A 19562-nucleotide genomic window follows, 5' to 3' on the forward strand; every position below is an offset into this window, starting at 1 on the left:
TCTGCTTCCTGTGCTGCTTCCGCTTCGTATGCTGTTTCGCCCCCGGTGTGTCCCAGGTCCAATTCGTAGAACTGCCTGAACATCTCCCAGAGGAGGGTCTGGTACAACCGTTCGGTCTCTTTCGGGCACCACTTTGGTAAGTGGACTTCTGTTAGATTTAGGATCACCGAAGCCACCGCGTAGTGTATCCCCTGGTAGAGTAGTTTGTCGGTGGGGACTAGAACTAGACCATTCCCTGGGCCCTGGGTGGTGGGTGGACATCTGTCAACTGCTATTGGAGCTGTCGGTGCGGTAGGTATGGGTTGTCTTGGTCGTGCTGTCAGGTGAGTGGCGTTCATGCTGATAGGGATTTTTGGGGTGACACAGGCGGCTCCAGAGATGTTCCACCTGACGCCGCTCCCCTCGTCCAACCAGTGTCTCAAAAAGGCTATAGACAGGCCCTCCGGGCAGACCCTACTCGAGCCCCACATGCACACATACATGCCTTCCTCAGACTTCCACCACTTGTCCCAACACACACTCACTCCCCCTCCCTTTCCCGTTACAGTCCGGTAGGTGCTGTTATCCAGTCGCTCCCAGTCAGCTTCCGGGTTTCCCATATCCTCGCTCAGCTTCCTGAGCCACCACCACCTTCCCAGCGGGATCTTCCCCTCACAATGTAAACAAACTCTCTTCCCCTCTGTCACTTCAACCCGGGAGGCGTTCATGGTTCTCCTAGGGCAGTGGACGGATGCTTCCCCATACGTGACCCCGGGCTGGCTAGAATACTTGGTCGAATTGGACCCCAACCACCCTGGCCACCTTCCCTCATGGAAGTACTCCTCGGTCCCCTCTACCCTTGGTGTCCCGCCTCCGGTCGTGACTGTGGGAGGCTTTCCTCCCGAGCACCCGTATACATAAGCCAATTCGCGGTCTCCTCTGCGTCCCTCGCTCACTCGTATCAGGACCAGTGCGATTAGTGTGGTTATCCCGAATAGCGCTATTTCCATCTTTTCCATCATTCTGTAACACAAAACAGAGGGCCTTGCCTTAGGTTCACCCAGGCTTGGCTCATATAACATAATATCCTCAAAAATACTCTTTCACATCATAATAGACCCCCCCCTTTTTTTTTTTTTTTACCCCAGGACCGAACTTTAAAGTTTTATCTTAGTCTGTACTGCTGCCACCCGTCTCCGGGTGGCCAGGGCTGGTCCTGAGGAAGCGTTTCTTCAGCTTCTTCCTTGGCCAGTAACGCGGCCTGAAGTCTGGAGTCCACTTAACCACTTGTTTTGGCACTCGGACTGGTCTCCCGGGCGGGTCTGTCCCCGGTCCCTGGGTGCCCCCGGAATCCCAAACCATCCTCCCGGAGCCCTCACTCCCTCCTCCGCGCGCTCTCCACTCGAGCACTGGCGGCGGGGTTGCTGTGGCTGCCTTCCCTACACTAGTCTCAGGTCCCCCGTTAGATGCTTGGCTTCGGTCCCAGAGCTCCGCCCTGTCCTCTGTGTACTCCCCTTCTATCTCTTCATTCTGCCTATTGGACTGTGGAGAAACTGACCTATCGGTATCCTCCTCCCTGGGCGGAGTTTCAAAATGCACCCTTCTAACCCCTCCTCCTGTAGGCTGTCCGACCGGGGTGGGCTCCCCTTCCCTGGGGGACTTCTCCCCCCCAGTGGCTCCTGATAGGGGACTCCCCATAGGCCATAGATTGGCCAGTGTCCACGGCTCCCTTGGGCTCATTCGCCGTGGACTCGGAATGGGTGGGGCATCTGGGGTCTCGTCTGAGTCCCAATGCATAGGTGTGAGCTGCCCAGCCATACAGCCCACTGCCCCCTTTGCTGGGGCTGGCGCGGTGGCTGTACCTGCTGCAGGCACCGGTGTCTTGGCTGTGGTCGGGAGGCTGTTGTCTCCCGGACCGGCCCCTACTCCTGCCTTTCCTTTCTTTGTGCGAGGCTCCCCCGGGTCGAATAGTTTACATTGGTTAATGTGAAACCACTTGGTTCTGCGAGGTAGTTTCACTGTATACACCATGGGGCTGGCTTTGTCCACAATGGCATAAGGTCCCTGGTATAATGCTTCGAACACCCCCACCCGGGCGAAGTTCCTCACCATGACTTGGTCTCCCACCTCCCACTCGTGGTGCTTCCTAGGCTCCAGTAACAGCTTGTTACTCCTATGCTGTCTGCCCATGTTACTAGCTGCCTGCCAGTGAATCTGCTTGAGGCGCTCATGCAGATTCTTGGTAAACTTGTCCCGGTCTACCTCCCTGGCCTGTCCTTCGGTGAGTACTGGGGCTAGTACAAGGGTGGGGGTCCTCATGGTCCGCCCGGTCATTAGCTCATGTGGGGAATACCCGGTGCTCTTTGACTGGCTGGCCCGGACACCCATAAGGACCAACGGTAAGACCTCCGCCCACTTCTTGGGAGAGTCTGCCATTTCCTTACGCAGCCTTTCTTTGATGGTACGATTGGAACGCTCCACAATGCCTGAAGACTGTGGGTTGTGTGAGACGTGCCACTTCCCTTTTATGCCCAGCACCTTGAGGGTTGCTTGCATGACCTGTCCTGTGAAGTGGCTTCCCTGGTCTGATTCCACATACTGGGGAAGTCCCCATCTGGAGAACACTTCCCTTACTAAAATTCTAGCGGTTCCTAGTGCTGTGGCTGTTCGGCAGGGGAAGGCTTCAACCCATTTTGAAAACACATCCACAAGCACTAAACAGAACTTGTAACCTCCCTGGGCGGTGGGTAGGGGCCCGATGTAGTCGACCTGGATCGACTGCCATGGTCCCTCTACCCTCCTAATGTGTCCCATCGACACCTTTCTTTTCTGGGGATCTGGATTGTTTGCTGCACACACCAGGCAGCTTGCGCAGAACTCTCGGACGTCTTCCCTGAGTCCTACCCACCACCCCACCTGTTCCACCCGTTGCCAGGTGGTCTCAGGTCCGGGGTGCCCCGCTCCTGGACCCTCATGGGCCAGTTGGAGGAACTCCCTCTGGTGCTGCTTCGGTACGACCCACTGATCCCCTCTGAACAGCATCCTTTCTTTGATCTGGAATGCTGCCCCTCCGTAAGGTCCTTCGACCTTTTCCCCCTTTTTTAGCTTCTCCAGGACGGCCTTAAGGACGGGATCCTGCGCCTGGACCACCTGTAGGTCTGGGGCCAATGCTACCCCTGCGCTCCCTTGTGCCCCTGTCCCGCCCTGGAGAGCGGCTACTGGACCCCCCTCGTAAGGATTCCAGAAGGTGCCCTCTCGAGCCCCTTCTTTGGCCAGTGCGTCGGCCATACCGTTCCCTTCCGCTCGAGGCTCCGTTTTGGAGTGAGCCTTTACCTTATGGATATAAATATCCCCTTCGGTCCCTACTGCAGCCATTATCCTCTGTAGCAACGGCTTTGTTGCCAGGGGTTTCCCATCCGCTGAGGTGTACCCCCGGCGTGCCCAGATGGCCAGATACTCAGTGCACGAGTTGCAGGTGAACATACTGTCGCTGCAAATCGTGTAGGGTCTAGGGAACTCCTCGGGGTGGGTCACTACATACACCACCGCCGACAGTTCAGCATGCTGGGCGCTCATGGTGCTTGGGAGCTTTATGGTCAGGGCAATGCCCGCCCCAGGATCATAAATCCCGCACCCTGTGAGCCTCTCCCCTGCTGACATTGTACTGGATCCATCCACATAGATCTCCCGGCCCGTGGGGTGTATCCCTGCCCGGAGACCGATGTCGATGTCCCAGACCCCTTCGACTGAGCACTGATGAGCCTCCCCTGCATAAAGCATATTGGCTGCCAGCTTGGGATCACACAGTCCTTTTACTTTCAGGGGCATTGATGAGAGCAGGAGGGTCCAGCGAGCAATGCGCACACTGCTCACAGTCCCATCCTTGATTCTCCCATCCAGCAGCATCTGAGTCGGGGTGTGATGGGTGAGGAGGGTCACTGTGGATGCACCTGTGAAAATCCGCGACCGTTTCACTGCCCAGTGAGTGGCCAGCAGATGCCTTTCACAATTGGAGTATCCTCTCTCCACGTCGGTGAGGACCCTGGAGGAGTAGACCACAGGTCTCAGCTGGCCGTGCCGTTCCTGAAGCAGCACTGAGCTTAAGCTGTCCCCGCTGGCAGCTACTTCCAGGTAGAACTCCTCTTCCCCATTAATTGCTCCCAGGGCCGGCGCGGTCTGGAGGTCCCTCTTGAGGCGCTCAAATGCTTCCCTGCACCCCTCATCCCACTCCCAGTCCACACCCTTATGCAGAAGACGGAGTAGAGGGGCTGCAGTGGCAGCATACCCCTCAATAAAGTCCCTGCAGCACCCGGTCAATCCCAGGAATGATCGGACCCCTGTGACTGTGGTGGGGGCAGGCACCTCCTGCACTGCCTTCCTCCTAGCCCCATCTAGCGCTCTTTCTCCTGCGCGTAGGGTCAGACCCAGGAATTTTACTTCCCTTTGCCCTACCTGCGCTTTCTTGGGGTTTACCTTCAACCCTGCTTCCCATAGCGTTTCCAGTAGCTCGGCCAATAGGGGGCCATGCTCTTCCTCTGTCTCAGAGAATAGCAGCAGGTCATCCACGTATTGCACCAGCTGCCCAGGCTGGCTGAAGTTCTTTAAACTGTCAGCCATGCACTGGTGGAATATACTTGGCGAATTGTGGAAACCCTGTGGCAGACAATTCCAAGTATACTGCTGCCCTTTAAAAGTGAAGGCAAACTTATACGGATCTTCCCTTCTGAGTGGGACAGACCAGAAACCATTGGAAATATCCAGCACTGTGAAGATGGTTGCGGAGGCTGGAATACTTCCAATGAGGTCGGCTACTGCAGCCACTGTAGGGGCGCAGGCTGGGATATTTTTATTCAAGACTCGATAGTCCACTGTGGCTCTCCATGAATTGTCCGGCTTCTTCACCGGCCAAAGTGGAGAGTTCACATGGGTTGCTATCGTTCTTAAAACCCCTTGCTCAACCAGGGATCCCAGAGCGATGGTTAAATCTGCCTCAGCCTCCCTCGGGAAATTGTACTGTCGCTGCGGGCGCGTCATGGGGTCCCCATCTACCCTGACTTCTACCCCATGCATCCTTCCACAGTCGTGTTTGTGAGTGGCGAAGGCCTTTAAATTTGTCTACATAACTGCTTGGAACTGTACCGGGGTGCTGTTGATCAGGGCTGCCAGATCATAACCCTCTTTGGGTTTGACTGTGCACAGGACCCCTTTCTCCTGTGCGCCCTGTATGATCGCGAGCTCCTCCGTACCTAAGTCCCCCACTGCCCCCCAAAGGCAGTGGTTCCTCAGGTCGATGAGGATGCCTTGGTGGCTGGTAAAATCAGCCCCCAGTATCCCCTGACCTGTCCCCTTCCACTTGGTTAAAACGCAAGTCCATTGCTCCTGGAGAGGTCCCAAGCGCAGCTGGACTGGAACTGTGAGGAATCCTGTCTGCTCACTGTTGGTGAGGCTTGTGAGGCCGAAAGGGACGCCGCTGGACATGGGTGAGGTGCTGGGGCTGTCTGCATGGACCAGGGTCACCGAAGCCCCTGTGTCCAGCAGATATGATCCCCTGACACCCTGCACCTCCAGTTCAACGCGCGGTCGCTTCCACTCATCATAGCTCACCGGGCACAGGTAGACAGGTTCCCCGGGGGCTAGTCAGGATTCTGCAGCCTGGGAGATCTTCTCCCCCTGCACTGCAGCTATCTGGCCCCGCTCCTGGTCCTCTAAAACCTTCAGCGCTCCCCTCAGTATGTCCTTCAGGCTGCCCTGCTGCGGCGCGTTCTGGGCTGCTGGCTGGCTGGATTTCTGAGCCGGGGCTGCTGGTGGCTGAGGAGCCTGCCTCTTTTGGGTTTGAGCTGCAGCCTGTTTGGCTTTCTGGGCTTGGTCTGCGCTTGGTTCAGCAGGGGCAGGGGCCCTTTGATCCCTCCAAGGATTCTCACACTCCTGTCTCCAATGCCCTAGCTCCCCACACCCGAAGCAGGCTTTCTCCCTGCTTGGTCTGGAGCCATCTCTTCCCTCCCAGCCCATCTCTCTCCTAATTGGGTGTGGGCTATCCACGGGACGGAAGGGTCTGTACTGGCTGTTTGAGTTTTTGCCCTCCTGCCTCCATTCCCTTCGCCCCTGGGCGGGTGTGATCTCACAGATCTTACCCTTCCCTGTCTTCCCTTCTGCTTGGGCACTTTTAAAGAAAATGGTAAGCTGCCGGAGGACTGTCTCCTCTGCAAGCTGGGGGTCTCAGGGGTCAAACCAGGCTCGTGCCTGGGTTCGCAGCTCCGGAGTGCTGTTGGCTATCAGGGTGCGAAAGCAGCGAACCCGATCATCTGCTCCCAGGGCCGCTCGGTCCAGACCCCCTGCACGGGCCTCATTGAACGCTATCCACAGCCTGTCTGCAAAACACCTGGGGTTCTCCTTTGCCCTTTGCTGAGTCTTCTCAACTCGGGAGAAGAAGCGACCATCATCCGCCCCCAACACATCCAGGACCTCCTCCTTGACTTGGGCGAATGTGTTCCTCCCTATCTTACTATCAGAGGAGAGGTTGTCGGCCACCTCCTCTTCCAGGGAAAATAGTAGCATCTTGGCTCTCTCTCCCTGGTCGCAACCGTTTAAATCCCCCGCCTGCTCTACTTTAAGAAAGTGAGCAGTGGCATCCCCTTTATATCCCAGTTTAGAGAAGTGGGTGATCATCGCCTGTAACTGAGGCACAGAGTGGGGCAGAACGAAACGGCTAGTCACTGCTCCCGGGACCCCATTTACAGCTGGACCAAATTTTACGTGGGCGACGGGACACACTGGCCCTGGTCCCACCGGCTTGCTTGGCTCCTGTGGCTCAAGCTCCGGCTCCATTACAGGGGCTGTGGGGAGGGGTCTAACCTCCTCTTCCTCCTCCTGCCCCCTTTCTGGGGCCGGTGTGACCGAACACACTACGCCTCTCTGGGACTTAGCTATAGCTTGGGTGAGGTACTTGATTTGGTCCAGGCAGGGGCCGTGGTCCGTAGCCGGGGCTTGACTCGCCTCCTGCCACGTGAGCTTCCAGGCTGCCCTAACCTCCTTTAAATCCTCCCCCAACTCAGCGTTCTCTTGAGCATAGCGAGCATTTCTTTCTTGCAGCCTCAATGCTGCAGTTTGGGCTCCTGTTACCTGCGCCTGCAGGTACTCCTTGTAAATTCGAGAACTCTCTGCCTCCATAGCCCTTTCTCTCCTTTCGTCCGCTAGTTGCTCAAGTGCCTCAGCCAGCTTCTCTTCCACAGCTGCTATCTTTTCCTTTGCTACCTCCCCTGCTGCCCGAGCCTGCTCCTCTAAATCTAACACCTCGGCACGGGACCTTTCTTTTAAATCTACCACCTCTGCTTGGAGGGTCGCCACCTGCCTGTCGAGCAACTTTACTTGCTTTTCTAGGCACAGCAGCCAGACTGCCTTCTCCACCTTAGCTTTGTGGTCTTTACCCTGGGTCCACTTTGCTGCAGCTGCCTCTGGGCGTGCACTGCGCAGCAGGCCCATCACCCATGGTTTTCTAACATTGAGCTTGGTACAGATATAGTCTCCTAGTTTCTCCTTCATTCTAGTTTCTGGTTCAACCTCTGGACTGCTGTCTGTCACATTGTCTTTGCTTACACATTCTCCTACCTGGCTCGCCATTTTGTAAGGGGGGTTATCTTACACCCAGGTAGTCCTGGGTACCTCAGGCTGATGTACAGTCCCTGAGGAGTTTGGGGCTTTTGACTGTTTATAGCAAATCACAGTCCTCAGAGAATTTCTCTGAGTAAGTGTTTCTTGGTTGTTTATACCAGATACAACCCCAGGCAGAGTTTCAGCCTGTCCCACTTAATCTAACAGCTCATTCCCAATTGCAGCTCATCCCCCAAATTACTGGTGTGAGGTTTCGAATCCCACTTCCCCCACTACTGTTCTACAACGCGAATTACAGCTTGGACATTTGTGACAGATTCAAATTGCAGTAACCAGAAGCAGACACCGGATAAAAGATACAACTCACTTTATTTGGACACGTGAAACACAGGCAAGGCAATAATCTCAGTACCGAACTCCACACAGCACTTCCCACTGAAAGTTCCTTGATGTCTTTAAACCTGAACAAGTTCTTAAAACAGTACCTTAAACATAGAACTTTAAACTTAACCAATCGTTCTGGGAAGGGAAAACATAGGGTGAAACCGAACTAAAATGACTTTAAACCCTATTCCTATTACCACAAGCCTCCCATCCTCCTATCACTAAGTGGGGTGATCCTCATTGAGGAGAGCTCATACTCACAGTCCCCTTTCGTACGGTTTGAAAACGCTTTCGGTCCGGAACAGCGCGCTTTTCTCCCCCCTCGCTCTCCGGTCTCTGGTTCCGATGCCTCCGTGGTCCGCGGGCTTCTTCTTCCTTCCTTCTCGTCGGGCGTTCCTTCGACTCTGCCTCCACACGCACATGCTGTCTGTGAGATTCTCACCCCAGTTATACTGTATCTGGGCTTGAGAGTCCTTTGTCTTTAGATACCAATAATGGTCCGGTGATGGCTGTCCCTTTGTGTCCGGTCCGGTGCTCAAAGTGTGAGTAGGTGCGAAGTGTAGACTAGATTGTCCGTTAATCCTTTTCCTTTGTCTTGTTTGGCTTTGGAAGCTCCTGGCTCTGACCAGTCTGTTCCCTCTTTGTGAGGTTTGTTTTGGGTTGAGCTCTTGCCCTGTAGAGGTGTTGCATCTGGTGTTTTGGGTTGGGGTGACCAGGGCCTTTAGATGCTAATGGCCCCCAGTTCACCCTTCCTTCTGGAATGTTCTGTCGGTTGAGAATGATGTGTTGCCTTTTTAAAGAAAATGTTTTTCATGGGATCCAAAAATTCCTCCTTTCCGGGGTCCGGGGACCCCTTCCAACTCCGGGTAGAGGTTCTCGTATGGCCTCTCCCCAACTGGGAGACCCCCACCTTCCCCTCAGCTTAAACTAGAAATTACCACGCACACACATTTCAAAATCACACAGTTTAAACAGGTTTCTGGGGAAATGCCCCCTTCTTAGCTCGGGCAATCCGCAGCTTTCTGGGACCCTGCTGTGTCCTTGGGATCCTTGTGACCCTTACAGGCCCCCGTTTGACACTCTCCAATATAGAGTGTCACCAAGCGAGGGAGCAAGGATCCTGGTTTCCTTACAAAGTAAACGGACATTTTGTTAACACTCTAATTACAAATGTACATATCTAGGGTACACACACAATATCCAAATAACATTTCCCAATACACCAAATCACTCCACACATTATTTCCGTTATACACTGCTCCATATACGCCTTTTCTCTGCTTTGCGTCACAGTCCTATTTGGCCCCTAATCCCTCCATCGCGTGTACATAGCGGGCCTGACGGTTTGCTCTTCTCATCTTACAGGTGATGAATATTAAATAAAACATTACTACTAGCTGACCGATCACCAGGGCATGAGATGCGATGCATTCCCAGGGGGTGGTCTCTACGTCGAGCCCTAAGTCCCACCATGGTCTAGCCGCAATTTCCTCGATCTCTGCTCCCAACCCTATCGTTTTTTGTAGTAAGGTATAAAAATGTTTCTGTGATAATGCAACTGCTTTCAATAATGTGGCTAAGTGTTCAGGCAGGAAGGGAATAGGGTATCCAAAATGTGCAGCATAATCCTGCAAGTTAGAGGTGTTGTGTTTTATAGTGAGGTGAACCGTGGAGGGGTCCGGGATTGGAGTAATTTGTTCCTGGGCCACTTGAACCTCAGCCTGTGGCTTGAAGCAGAAACTGCTGTCGCTGACCGGACATGACACGTTCTGTCCGTACCGGTAGTGCTTCACGCTGGTGGTAACACAATAGGTCCCACCCCCTACATATGCCACCTGGGGTGGTACATGGTCCACGGCCATCACCTCCATGGTGCAATTTATAGGTGCGGAGTTGGCAGCCTTGAACCCACACTGGGGTCTAGCAAAACTGTTCAAGTGCTGGGGACACAAGACTATATGTGACCCCTTGCTTCGGCACCCAGAAAGGTCTGTCCCTGTTATAGAGTGCTCCCACCTTATGACATGGGGGGGGAACCGTGTGGAACCGGACATGTACCCCTCCGTGGATAACTCCAATGTTCTCTACCCTGTACAAGGGCGCAGGCACGGCTGCCTCCCCCAGTACAGGTATCCTCACTATTATCCCCATGATGGTGTGGTTCGACTTCCCGCAATCTACAGGAACAGGGTACGTCTCTGAGGCCAAACGGAGCTGACATGGGCTCAATGAGTGGTTGAACGGGTGGAGTGCCTCCAGGTGCTTATTGCTGATCCAGGAGGGGACGAGGCCTTGTTTCAGGTCCTCTAAATTGCTCCGCCCCTCTCCCAGCAGCCAGGCCCCATATAGGACACAAACCTCATTTTGGGCAGCCTGTCCTGACGCATTCCTATCTTCCCTGATCAACTCATTGATCACCCTGGCATGCTTTTCCAATTCGGCAATGACCTCCTTTAAATGGATGGTCATTGCCTGGTCCTCATGTAACTCCTCCCCTACTACCCTATTCTCATCCCCCAGTATCTTCCTGAGCTGATTCTTTAACCCCCGGATTTGCATGGCCAATTGGGCATTATCCATGCTATTGATCATGGAGGTCCCGGTGTTAAAAGCGGTGAACCCATCATTTATCAAACCCCTTTTTTGCCTGCCTATGTACACTGTATCTGCTTCCTGTGCTGCTTCCGCTTCGTATGCTGTTTCGCCCCCGGTGTGTCCCAGGTCCAATTCGTAGAACTGCCTGAACATCTCCCGGAGGAGGGTCTGGTACAACCGTTCGGTCTCTTTCGGGCACCACTTTGGTAAGTGGACTTCTGTTAGATTTAGGATCACCGAAGCCACCGCGTAGTGTATCCCCTGGTAGAGTAGTTTGTCGGTGGGGACTAGAACTAGACCATTCCCTGGGCCCTGGGTGGTGGGTGGACATCTGTCAACTGCTATTGGAGCTGTCGGTGCGGTAGGTATGGGTTGTCTTGGTCGTGCTGTCAGGTGAGTGGCGTTCATGCTGATAGGGATTTTTGGGGTGTCACAGGCGGCTCCAGAGATGTTCCACCTGACGCCGCTCCCCTCGTCCAACCAGTGTCTCAAAAAGGCTATAGACAGGCCCTCCGGGCAGACCCTACTCGAGCCCCACATGCACACATACATGCCTTCCTCAGACTTCCACCACTTGTCCCAACACACACTCACTCCCCCTCCCTTTCCCGTTACAGTCCGGTAGGTGCTGTTATCCAGTCGCTCCCAGTCAGCTTCCGGGTTTCCCATATCCTCGCTCAGCTTCCTGAGCCACCACCACCTTCCCAGCGGGATCTTCCCCTCACAATGTAAACAAACTCTCTTCCCCTCTGTCACTTCAACCCAGGAGGCGTTCATGGTTCTCCTAGGGCAGTGGACGGATGCTTCCCCATACGTGACCCCGGGCTGGCTAGAATACTTGGTCGAATTGGACCCCAACCACCCTGGCCACCTTCCCTCATGGAAGTACTCCTCGGTCCCCTCTACCCTTGGTGTCCCGCCTCCGGTCGTGACTGTGGGAGGCTTTCCTCCCGAGCACCCGTATACATAAGCCAATTCGCGGTCTCCTCTGCGTCCCTCGCTCACTCGTATCAGGACCAGTGCGATTAGTGTGGTTATCCCGAATAGCGCTATTTCCATCTTTTCCATCATTCTGTAACACAAAACAGAGGGCCTTGCCTTAGGTTCACCCAGGCTTGGCTCGTATAACATAATATCCTCAAAAATACTCTTTCACATCATAATAGACCCCCCCTTTTTTTTTCTTTTACCCCAGGGCCGAACTTTAAAGTTTTATCTTAGTCTGTACTGCTGCCACCCGTCTCCGGGTGGCCAGGGCTGGTCCTGAGGAAGCGTTTCTTCAGCTTCTTCCTTGGCCAGTAACGCGGCCTGAAGTCTGGAGTCCACTTAACCACTTGTTTTGGCACTCGGACTGGTCTCCCGGGCGGGTCTGTCCCCGGTCCCTGGGTGCCCCCGGAATCCCAAACCATCCTCCCGGAGCCCTCACTCCCTCCTCCGCGCGCTCTCCACTCGAGCACTGGCGGCGGGGTTGCTGTGGCTGCCTTCCCTACACTAGTCTCAGGTCCCCCGTTAGATGCTTGGCTTCGGTCCCAGAGGTCCGCCCTGTCCTCTGTGTACTCCCCTTCTATCTCTTCATTCTGCCTATTGGACTGTGGAGAAACTGACCTATCGGTATCCTCCTCCCTGGGCGGAGTTTCAAAATGCACCCTTCTAACCCCTCCTCCTGTAGGCTGTCCGACCGGGGTGGGCTCCCCTTCCCTGGGGGACTTCTCCCCCCCAGTGGCTCCTGATAGGGGACTCCCCATAGGCCATAGGTTGGCCAGTGTCCAAGGCTCCCTTGGGCTCATTCGCCGTGGACTCGGAATGGGTGGGGCATCTGGGGTCTCGTCTGAGTCCCAATGCATAGGTGTGAGCTGCCCAGCCATACAGCCCACCACCCCCTTTGCTGGTTGGAATCTAATCAGATCAGGGGAAAGAACAGGGTGTGTCTGTTATTAACCACAATATAAGCTTAGAATCATAGAATGGTTACAGCACAGAAGGAGGCCATTCAGCCTGTCGAGCCCGTGCCAGCTCTCTGCAAGAGCACTTCAGCTAGTCTCACTCCCCCGCCCTTTCCCCGTAGCCCTGCAAATATTTTTATTCCAGGTACATATCCAATTTCCTTTTGAAAGCCGTGATTGAATCTGCCTCTACCACCCTTTCAGGCAGTACATTCCAGATCCTAACCACTCACTGTGTAAAAAAGTTTTTCCTCATGTCGCCTTTGGTTCTTTTGCCAATCACCTTAAATCTGTGTCCTCTGGTTCTCGACCCTTCCACCAATGGGAACAGTTTCTCTATATACTCTGTCGAGACTCCTCATGATTTTGAACACCTCTATCAAATCTCCCCTCAACCTTCTATCCACTAACTGAAGGCTCTCATCCCTGGAACCATTCTTGTAAATCCTTTCTGCACCCTCTCTAAGGCCTTCACATCCTTCCTAAAGTGCGGTGCCCAGAATTGGACACAATACTCCAGTGGAGGCCGAGCCAGTGTACACCGATTCGCCTCTGACCACTCCCAGAGACTCTACTTTACATCCCCCCGATATGTCCCATTCTTGTGCCCCGTGACATCATCATTAGAAATCTAAATGCATCCACAGCCCCCCCACCTGCTGGTCGGGTTACCAAGAGCTCCTGTCTATCTTCCTCCCAGTTAATCAGATTGAGACTGCTGACTTCCTTCTGCGCATGCCTGGGCACCATCCCAAACCTGATGTCTTCAATGTCTGATTCAACACTGTCAATCAAGTCCTGAGCCAGCATGTCACATGCTCGCCCCTTGGACTGTAAATCACTCGCCTTTATTACGGCTTTCCCTAGGACCTCTATGCCTCTCTGTAACCCGGTTCCCTGCACTTCTACTGCCGTAAGCGCAAACATATTCCCTGAGCTGTGAACCGCAGGCCCTTGGCACTTTCCTGCGCCACCCAGGAGGCATAGCTTGAAGGGATAATTACAGTCCTAGCCCTTTTGGGCTATTCCAGATCAGGCGTATTCCCCAGATGTTCAACCGCAACTTAAGTTAGAGATAGCCGAATTCCATAAGATGCTTAAATGGGTCTAAAGGTTCAGGCTATCTCTCCCTAAAGGAAAGGACCGCCTAAAGATGTTACCGTCCTCCGGATAGTACTTTTAATAAGTTGAACTAGACTGTAACCTTCCAGATATTATGAGGGTCCGGAATACCCCCCAGAATTCTGCAACTCCTTACAAAAGAATGTACAGAATTTGTGGGTTCTATACAGAATTACTCTTGAGACAATTCTAGAAATATAGGCCTAGAAATTCAGTATAGCCACGTTTGGGGCGTTACAGCCGGGCGTTCGCTAAATTTAGCGCCCGGCGCAACTTAGCGCCACCTTCGCCGATATTCAGTTGCATCGCCCCAAGAGGTTGCTGCTGCGCTAAAGCAGGCGATGCACGACTATCATAAGGCGCTAAGCCGGCGTGCCGAGGCACTACCACCAAGGGCGGGCGCAGCGCAGGTGCGGCGAGTTGCTGATTGAAGGCAGACACGCTGGTGCCGGTCAGCTCTTAAAGGGGGAGGGTGGACTTGTTTGGCTGCCACGCCCTGCACACTGCAGCCCTGAATCAAGCCCTGAACATAGCTGCTTCAACATTTCAACGCCCACAACTATGGTGAAGGCTAGGGAGCGAGCGCAGCACTTCAGCGAGGGTGCCCTGAGGCTACTGGTTGGCGCAGTGGAGCGCAGGCGACTTGTCCTCTTCCCTGATAGTGGCAGGAGGCCGCTGCCCAGCGAGTATAGAAAAGCCTGGAGGGAGGTGGCAAACAGGGTGACCTCCAACAGCATGGTTGCCAGGACTCCTGTGCAATCCAGAAAAAGTTCAACGACCTCACTCTGGTTGTCAGGGTGAGTACCCTTTCCAGTATCCTCCTCATCCCTGCATGTGCACCTCACTTTATGGCCAAAGGGACCTGAAAGCCCCAATGCCCAGCCCTCATCCAACAGCTATGGGACTCTCATGAAAATCACTTGCACATTCAGCACTTTACACACTGTCAGGGCTATTCCACCATGGGAGGCAGTGCAAGCAAGATGAGGGCTTGACACTGTCAGGGCTATTCCACCATGGGAGCCAGTGCAGGCAAGATCAGGGCTTGACACTGTCAGGGCTATTCCACCATGGGAGGCAGTGCAGGCAAGATCAGGGCTTGACACTGTCAGGGCTATTCCACCATGGGAGGCAGTGCAGGCAAGATCAGGGCTTGACACTGTCAGGGCTATTCCACCATGGGAGTCAGTGCAGGCAAGATCAGGGCTTGACACTGTCAGGGCTATTACACCATGGGAGTCAGTGCAGGCAAGATCAGGGCTTGACACTGTTAGGGCTATTCCATCATGGGAGGCAGTGCAGGCAAGATGAGGGCTTGACACTGTCAGGGCTATTCCACCATGCGAGTCAGTGCAGGCAAGATGAGGGCTTGACACTGTCAGGGCTATTCCACCATGGGAGTCAGTGCAGGCAAGATGAGGGCTTGACACTGTCAGGGCTATTCCACCATGGGAGGCAGTGCAGGCAAGATCAGAGCTTGACACTGTCAGGGCTATTCCACCATGGGAGGCAGTGCAGGCAAGATGAGGGCTTGACACTGTCAGGGCTATTCCACCATGGGAGTCAGTGCAGGCAAGATGAGGGCTTGACACTGTCAGGGCTATTCCACCATGGGAGGCAGTGCAGGCAAGATCAGAGCTTGACACTGTCAGGGCTATTCCACCATGGGAGGCAGTGCAGGCAAGATGAGGGCTTGACACTGTCAGGGCTATTCCACCATGAGAGGCAGTGCAGGCAAGATCAGGGCTTGACACTGTCAGGGCTATTCCACCATGGGAGGCAGTGCAGGCAAGATCAGGGCTTGACACTGTACTTAGAGGCCATCCTTTCTCTTGCAGGGCAAGCTGACCCACAATCGCAGGCAGCAGCGACGGACCGGAAGAGGCCATCCTGACCTCGAAGAGCTCAGCGACCTGGAGCAGCATGTGGAGCGCATTATGGCAGGCCGGCTGAGTGGCCCCGTCGCCAGTGGAGATGCCGACCCTGTTCTGCACAGCAATGGTAAGGTCATCACCTTTTTGACCTCTCTCTTTCCACTTGTGCCTCACACCAGCATCCTTTGCTACTATCGAACCAATGCAGTGCATAGCAGCACTCATGCCTCCCTCGCTGCCGCCCTCTCCTCACTCTAAAGCAACTCTTGTGCCTCCCTGCTTTCAGATGCTGAATCACCAGGTGAGGAGGCGGGCCCTCAAGCTGCCACTGTCAGTGATTCTGAATTCGAGGAGGAGGAAGAGGAAGCCCATCAGTGCCACCCTCAGCCGAGGCAGCCCATGGCCATGATGGGGACACGTCTTCCCTGGAGGGGAGCAGGGGGGGGAAGGGTCTGAGGAGAGTGAAGCTCCGGGGCCCAGCGGGCTGCAGCAATGCGGGAGGGGTGGGGAAGCTCGTCGGCCTTCTCCCCGGAGGATGAGTGCGGTCTCCAGTCCTGCTACGGTGAGCGCAGAGGAGGTGTGGCTCCTTGGTGAAATGGGCGCCCAGGCTGAGCACAGGCACACTGAGCTCATGGCTGCAGTGGCAAGGATGCCTGACTCCATAGAGTCACTGGCAAGGAGTGCTCAGGAATTCAGGGCAGCACAGGCCAGGAGTCTGCAAGAATTCAGTGCAGCACAGGCAAGGAGTCTGCAGGACTTTGCGGCAGCACAGGCGGCTTCCAGCCAAGTGCTCAGTCGTGCATTCACTGGCTGGTCTGATGCAGACACAGATCAGGGCCACAAGGGCACTAACTGCTGCCACCCTTGCTGGATCGGCCAGGCATCGCCGGGACCCTCGCCGCGCCGCAGCAGCCCAGCAGTCTGTGCTTCAGCAGATTGCTGCGCATGCTGCAGTGCTGGCCCGTGCGAGTGCATCAGCCGACCAGGGAATGCCTGTGCTCTGTCAGGTTGGCAGCATTCCTGCAGCCAACAGTGTCACTCCTCCACTGCAGCTGCCACCACCCGTAGGACAGACTACTGCCACCCAAGCAGAGTTGGAGCAGTCAGCAGCCGGGCCCTCCAGGCCCAGAGCTGGTCCAGGCCGTCCCCCAAGGGCATCTGCCATCTCACTATGACTCTCAGCAGCCTTCCCCAGCCTTGCTGCAGCCACTGGGGTCCCATTGAGGAGGAGCTGCAGGGCGGGAAAGGGCCACTCGCAGAAGCGAGGTGGGTCACCCTCGCAGGGGAAAAAGTAGAAGGTGTGGCCAAATGTTTTTTTTATATATGAAGGCCGAGAAGGTTTTTTTATATATGAAGGCCGAGAAGGTTTGTTTTTTATGAAGGCCGAGACTGTTGTGTTTGTTTTTTATAAAGGCTGAGACTGTTGTGTTTGTTTTTTATGAAGGCCGAGACTGTTGTGTTTGTTTTTTATGAAGGCTGAGACTGTAGTGTTTGTTTTTTGTATGAAGGCCGAAGATCATGGTCATTTTTGTTTAACTGTTTTTTTTCATTTTCTGAAGGTTGTGAGAGCCAGTTATATCTCTGACTGTTTGTTTTTTGGGGGGTTTATCTGAATTAGTTTGTCATGCGGGAAGGGCACAGAGTTTGCACAGTAAAAAGTTTTATTTAATCACATTGTCCATGTTTGCAGTTTGAACTATTTGTTGCCTTGACCGGCTGAGGGCTTGCGGAGCGGCTCCATTCATGTTCTTTCATTGGCACAAGCCATTCCCTGAGAGGGGGCCTAGAACTGAGTTTCAATAAGCTGCCGACGGACAGCCCTTGCACTTTGTGCCTCCCTCCCATCTTGGTGCTCCACATCCTCCTCCTCCTCCTCTGGTGGTCCTCCAATGTCTGCTGGCAGTGGCTGAGTCCTGAGGATAGCCAGGTTGTGCAGCATGCAGCACACTACAACGAAATGGGAGACTCGCTCAGGCGAGTACTGTAGGGCTCCTCCGGAACGATCCAGACAGCGGAACCGTTGCTTGAGCACGCCGATTGTGTGCTCAATGATGTTCCTGGTAGCTTGATGGCTGTCATTATCGCTCTTCAGCAGGGGTGCTGGGTGCACGGAGCGGGGTCATCAGCCAGGTGCACAAAGGATAGCCTTTGTCCCCGAGAAGCCATCCTCATGGGTGAGCCTGGGCTTCGAAAATGTCTGCCACAGAAGTCTGGCGCAGGATGAAGGCATCATGGCTGCTGCCTGGAAAGCTGGCATTGACAGCTAGTATGAGCTGCCTGTGGTCATACACCAACTGGACGTTGAGTGAATGGTAGCCCTTCCGGTTGCGGTAATCCTCGGCATTCTGTAGAGGTGCCCGCAAAGCCACATGCGTGCAGTCAATGGCGCCCTGGGCTATGGGGAAGCCCGCTATTCCTCCAAATCCCATTGCACGCTCTTGCTGCTTGTCCAGGGTCATGGGGAAGGAGATGTACTGACGTCTCCTTCTGAAAAGGGCATTGGTCACCTGGCAGATGCAGCAATGTACTGCGAACTGGGAGATGTTGGCAATGTCCCCAGTAGCGGATTGGAAGGAGCCGGTGGCATAGAAGTTGAGAGCCACTGTCACCTTCACTGCCACCGACAGAGACATCCTACTCCTCAGCTGTGGCTGCAGATCTCTGCGAAGCAAGTGGCAGATCTCAGTGACCACCTCCCTTCTGAATTGCAGCCTCCGAACACAGTGCTCCTCAGACATGTTCAGATATGAGAACTGCTGGCGGTATACCCTGGGTGGGTAAGGCCTCCTGTGCTGATGCCTGTTGGCCCTTCTCCATCTGGCCATGACTGGCACTCTCTCACGGCGTCTCTGAGCCCTTTGAATGCAATGCAGTAAGCCAACGTTTCCACCCATTGCAGCCCCCATTATATGTGGCGACTCAAGGCTATGGAACTGAAAGTTAAATCCAACTGCAAAGCTCTGGCCTGAAGCCAGAAGTACCTGTGCGAGCGCTGAGTCAAACCAGACTTTTCAAGGGTGCAGGGCATCATTGACTGCACACATGTGGCCCTTAGGGCACCCCATCGCAATCCAGGAGTTTTTGTCAACCGCAAGGGCTTCCACTCCCTTAACGTTCAGCTGGTGTGTGACCACAAGAAGGAGATTTTGCATGTTTGTGCCAAGTACCCCGGCAGCTGCCATGACTCCCTCATACTGTGCCAGTCTACTGTGCCTCCGCTATTCAGGCCGCCAGACGAACTTCAGGGATGGCTACTTGGAGACAAGGGCTAGCCCCTGAGGACGTGGCTAATGATGCCGTTGAGGAGACCAACCAACGAAGCTGAGGAGCGCTACAACTCCAGCCACACTTCCACCAGATGCATTATTGAGAAAACCATCGGATTGCTGAAGATGCACTTCAGATGCCTGGATAGATCAGGTGGAGCCCTACAGTACTCAGCAGCCAGGGTCTCCAGAATCATCGTGGTTTGCTGTGTACTTCACAACATGGCACAGCATCATGGCTTGCAGATTCCTCAGGACCAAGTGGCTCCTCACAGACCCGCCTCGGATGAGGAGGAGGAAGAGGAAGAGGAAGAGGAAGAAAAAGAAAAAGAAAAAGAAAAAGAGGACAGAAGTGGACAGAAGAGGACAGAAGTGGACAGAAGTGGACAGAAGTGGACAGAAGTGGACAGAAGAGGACAGAAGAGGACAGAAGAGGACAGAAGTGGACAGAAGTGGACAGAAGAGGACAGAAGAGGACAGAAGTGGACAGAAGTGGACAGAAGAGGACAGAAGAGGACAGAAGTGGACAGAAGAGGACAGAAGTGGACAGAAGAGGACAGAAGTGGACAGAAGAGGACAGAAGAGGACAGAAGTGGACAGAAGTGGACAGAAGAGGACAGAAGTGGACAGAAGAGGACAGAAGTGGACAGAAGTGGACAGAAGAGGACAGAAGTGGACAGAAGTGGACAGAAGAGGACAGAAGAGGACAGAAGTGGACAGAAGAGGACAGAAGAGGACAGAAGTGGACAGAAGTGGACAGAGGTGGACAGAAGTGGACAGAAGAGGACAGA

General features: G+C 54.3%; 1 protein-coding gene and 1 long non-coding RNA gene across 2 annotated transcripts; one reads left to right on the plus strand and one right to left on the minus strand.

Annotated features, from left to right (window-relative positions):
• Positions 1 to 7937: 7937 nt before the first annotated feature.
• LOC147123592 (uncharacterized) lies at positions 7938 to 12310 on the minus strand. Its single transcript, XM_085975044.1, has one exon. It carries the CDS (start codon positions 11695 to 11697, stop codon positions 9892 to 9894), a length of 1806 nt encoding a protein of 601 aa, XP_085831170.1. The 5' UTR covers positions 11698 to 12310; the 3' UTR covers positions 7938 to 9891.
• Positions 12311 to 15414: 3104 nt separating this feature from the next.
• On the plus strand, positions 15415 to 19283 carry LOC147123593 (uncharacterized). The gene is made up of 2 exons (XR_015074870.1): positions 15415 to 15632; positions 15792 to 19283. It is a non-coding gene; the product is annotated as an uncharacterized LOC147123593 (long non-coding RNA).
• Positions 19284 to 19562: the final 279 nt, after the last annotated feature.

The sequence above is a fragment of the Somniosus microcephalus genome, chromosome 2 (genome assembly GCF_052327205.1).
Source record: "Somniosus microcephalus isolate GS21.2 chromosome 2, FLI_Smic_1.0, whole genome shotgun sequence".
NCBI classification, from domain to species: Eukaryota; Metazoa; Chordata; class Chondrichthyes; order Squaliformes; family Somniosidae; genus Somniosus; species Somniosus microcephalus.

What these genes read in the sequence shown, in the direction of transcription:
- LOC147123592 (XM_085975044.1), bottom strand. Translation starts at nt 11,697, where the DNA reads ATGTTATACGAGCCAAGCCTGGGTGAACCTAAGGCAAGGCCCTCTGTT.